The sequence below is a fragment of the Nansenia antarctica genome (genome assembly GCF_963989245.1).
Source record: "Nansenia antarctica genome assembly, chromosome: 5".
NCBI classification, from domain to species: Eukaryota; Metazoa; Chordata; class Actinopteri; order Argentiniformes; family Microstomatidae; genus Nansenia; species Nansenia antarctica.
In genome coordinates, this window is record NC_137690.1 from 2551838 (window position 1) to 2556837 (window position 5000).

General features: G+C 38.2%; 1 protein-coding gene across 1 annotated transcript in view; it reads right to left on the minus strand.

Moving 5' to 3' along the window:
* Nucleotides 1-89: 89 nt before the first annotated feature.
* aacs (acetoacetyl-CoA synthetase) overlaps nucleotides 90-5000 on the minus strand; it is a gene marked incomplete at its 3' end in the record, with an annotated part of 8136 nt that continues 3225 nt past the window's right edge. Inside the window, exons 2-4 of the mRNA XM_080532911.1 lie at nucleotides 1642-1745; nucleotides 200-320; nucleotides 90-118 (exon numbers count right to left, since the gene is read on the minus strand). Of these exons, the coding sequence (XP_080389037.1) occupies nucleotides 90-118; nucleotides 200-320; nucleotides 1642-1745 (254 nt within the window). The remainder of the gene's footprint in view (nucleotides 119-199; nucleotides 321-1641; nucleotides 1746-5000) is intronic.

The window sequence follows — 5000 nt, forward strand, 5'->3', positions numbered from 1 at the left end:
CTCTGTCTCTCAGTCTCTCAGTCTCTCTGTCTCTCAGTCTCTCAGTCTCTCTCAGTCTCACAGTCTCTCAGTCTCTCAGTCTCACAGTCTCACAGTCTCACAGTCTCGTCCCTGAAGCCTTGAGAGTCCAACATAGGGGGCGGCGGTAGCCTAGGGGTTAGACAGGCCGGCTAGCAAAAAAAATAATACTCATACTCACTGGCAGCGTACAGCGCCACCTTGTCCTGGTCCGCGTGCTTCAGGAGGTTCTCTGCGTAGTTCAGCCGGCTGCCTCTGAACCACTCTGGGACGTCTGAGATCCTCTTAGACACGTCCACCACCTGCAGGGGGACAGGGGGGCGCCGGGGTTAGAACAGGAGACCCCCCGGGTTAAAACAGGAGACCCCCCCCAGGGTTAAAACAGGAGACCCCCCCCCTGGGTTAAAACAGGAGACCCCCCCCCCAGGGTTAAAAGAGGGGATCCCCAGGGTTAAAACATCAGCACCAGTGTATATGACTATGTTATAGTTGCTGGTTGGATATTCACATTTGGGTAAAGGGGAATCACTGCACTGTATACTACTACTACTACTACTAATAATAATAATAATAATAATAATAATAATTATGATTATATTTAAGCAATATCACACGAGAGGGAGTGCTGTTATACTGAATATCAGCACAGCTGTGATTTGGTCGTAGGTACGAGGCCGCAGGCGTACTGATATTCAGTATAACAGCACGACCTCGAGTGTGATGTTGCTTTTACACAACAGTTCTACAGCGACATTTATTAGTTAACAGTAATAAGCGACAACAGATTATGATCTGTTTGTTTATTTCATCATTTATTTTTTATATTTCAACAAAAAAATGATTCCGCAACTTAACTTCCACTGGACTGTTGCCTAGTAACCCGAACACAAACATCCGCAGGCTAGCTACTTTGTATTAACGTTCATTTAATAGAACACCTGTGCGGCGGAGTGATACATATAGTTAAAAGTCCCAGTGCTGTTATACTGTATATCGGCACTCATGGAATGCCTCTTGTCCAATCAAATGACTTGGTCGGAACTAACTGTTGTATCATTTCATATAGCGCTTTTCTCAGTATTGATGCCAGATTGAATGTTCAGTTAAACAGCTACACTGTTCCTGCACATTGACATTTACATCTCTTAGCAAACGTCCTTATCCAAAGCGTCTTACAACAAATACACGAGTCTAAGTAAGTGAACCATCTACCCACCAGTCATGTATGGTCATTATATCTTTATAACACATCATATTCATTCATTTAAAAAAAGAATAATATTGCAGCAGATTGCCTCGATGAAATGAATTAGCCTACGGTTTAAAAACCACATGAAATCCGTCTTATAGGCCCACCTATAGTCCTCACACTGGCCCTGTGTGTGTGTGTGTGTGTGTGTGTGTGTGTGTGTGTGTGTGTGTGTGTGTGTGTGTGTGTGTGTGTATGCCAGAGGAAGGTAAACCCTTATGTAACCAAAGGTAATGTGTACAGAGTGTGTGTGCTGGCCCGTGGAGGGAAGGAGGAGGTGTGTGTGTGTGTGTGTGTGTGTGTGTGTGTGTGTGTGTGTGTGTGTGTGTGTGTGTGTGTGTGTGTGTGTGTGTGTATAGGGAAGGTGGACTCACCTCTTCGTACATCTTGGAGCTGACCAGACCAGAGAAGCTCCACACCTCCGCCCAGAACTCTGGGTAACTCTCCACAGACCACTGGTACAGATCACTGTAGCTGGCTAGATAGAGAGAGAGAGAGAGAGAGAGAGAGAGAGAGAGAGAGAGAGAGAGAGAGAGAGAGAGAGAGAGAGAGAGAGAGAGAGAGAGAGAGAGAGAGAGAGAGAGAGAGAGAGAGAGAGAGAGAGAGAGAGATAGTTAGATAGTTAGATAGATAGACAGATAGATAGATAGATAGATAGATAGATAGATAGATAGATAGATAGATAGATAGATAGGTAGATAGATAGATAGTTAGATAGTTAGATAGTTAGATAGATAGATAGATAGATAGATAGATAGATAGAGAGAGAGACAGATAGATAGATAGATAGATAGATAGATAGTTAGATAGTTAGATAGTTAGATAGATAGATAGATAGAGAGAGAGAGAGGTAGATAGAGAGATAGATAGATAGATAGATAGTTAGATAGATAAACAGATAGATAGATAGATAGATAGATAGATAGATAGATAGATAGATAGACAGATAGATAGGTAGATCGATAGATAAACAGATAGACAGACAGACACAGACAGAGACAGACACAGACAGACAGACAGACAGAGAGAGAGAGAGAGATAAACAAACAGACAGACAGATAGATAGATATAGGCCTACTACCTACTGTACACTATATACTACCTAATGTACCCTATATACTACCTACTGTACACTATATACTACCTACTACACTATATACTACCTACTGTACACTATATACTACCTACTGTACACTATATACTACCTACTACACTATATACTACTGTACACTATATACTACCTACTATACACTATATACTACCTACTGTACACTATATACTACCTACTGTACACTACCTACTGTACACTATATACTACCTACTGTACACTATATACTACCTACTGTACACTATACACTACCTACTGTACACTATACACTACCTACTGTACACTATATACTACCTACTGTACACTATATACTACCTACTGTACACTATACTACCTACTGTACACTATATACTACCTACTGTACACTATATACTACCTACTGTACACTATATACTAACTACTACACTATATACTACCTACTGTACACTATATACTACCTACTGTACACTATATACTACCTACTGTACACTATATACTACCTACTGTACACTATATACTACCTACTGTACACTATATACTACCTACTACACTATATACTACCTACTGTACACTATACACTACCTACTGTACACTATATACTACCTACTGTACACTATATACTACCTACTGTACACTATACACTACCTACTGTACACTACATACTACCTACTGTACACTATACACTACCTACTGTACACTGTACTGTATACTACCTACTGTACACTATATACTACCTACTGTACACTATACACTACCTACTGTACATTATATACTACCTACTGTACACTAAACACTACCTACTGTACACTATATACTACCTACTGTACACTATATACTACCTACTGTACACTATATACTACCTACTGTACACTATACACTACCTACTGTACATTATATACTACCTACTGTACACTATACACTACCTACTGTACACTATATACTACCTACTGTACACTATATACTACCTACTGTACACTATACACTACCTACTGTACACTATATACTACCTACTGTACACTATACACACCTACTGTACACTATATACTACATACTGTACACTATATACTACCTACTGTACACTATATACTACCTACTGTACACTATACACTACCTACTGTACACTATATACTACCTACTGTACACTATATACTACCTACTGTACACTACCTACTGTACACTATATACTACCTACTGTACACTATATACTACCTACTGCACACTATATACTACCTACTGTACACTATATACTACCTACTGTACACTATATACTACCTACTGTACACTATATACTACCTACTGTACACTATATACTACCTACTGTACACTATATACTACCTACTGTACACTATATACTACCTACTGTACACTATATACTACCTACTGTACACTATATACTACCTACTGTACACTATATACTACCTACTGTACACTATATACTACCTACTGTACACTATATACTACCTACTGTACACCATATACTACCTACTGTACACTATATACTACCTACTGTACACTATATACTACCTACTGTACACTATATATATACTACCTACTGTACACTATACACTACCTACTGTACACTACCTACTGTACACTATATACTACCTACTGTACACTATATACTACCTACTGTACACTATATACTACCTACTGTACAATATATACTACCTACTGTACACTATATACTACCTACTGTACAATATATACTACCTACTGTACACTATATACTACCTACTGTACACTATATACTACCTACTGTACACTATATACTACCTACTGTACACTATACACTACCTACTGTACACTATATACTACCTACTGTACACTATACACTACCTACTGTACACTATATACTACCTACTGTACACTATACACTACCTACTGTACACTATATACTACCTACTGTACACTATATACTACCTACTGTACACTACCTACTGTACACCATATACTACCTACTGTACACTATATACTACCTACTGTACACTATATACTACCCACTGTACAATATATACTACCTACTGTACACTATATACTACCTACTGTACAATATATACTACCTACTGTACACTATATACTACCTACTGTACACTATATACTACCTACTGTACACTATATACTACCTACTGTACACTATATACTATATACTACCTACTGTACACTATATACTACCTACTGTACACTATACACTACCTACTGTACACTATATACTACCTACTGTACACTATATACTACCTACTGTACACTATATACTACCTACTGTACACTATACACTACCTACTGTACACTATATACTACCTACTGTACACTATATACTACCTACTGTACACTATATACTACCTACTGTACAATATATACTACCTATTGTACACTATATACTACCTACTGTACACTATATACTACCTACTGTACACTATATACTACCTACTGTACACTATACACTACCTACTGTACACTATACACTACCTACTGTACACTATATACTACCTACTGTACACTATATACTACCTACTGTACACTACCTACTGTACACTATATACTACCTACTGTACACTATATACTACCTAATGTACACTATACACTACCTACTGTACACTATATACTACCTACTGTACACTATATACTACCTACTGTACACTATACACT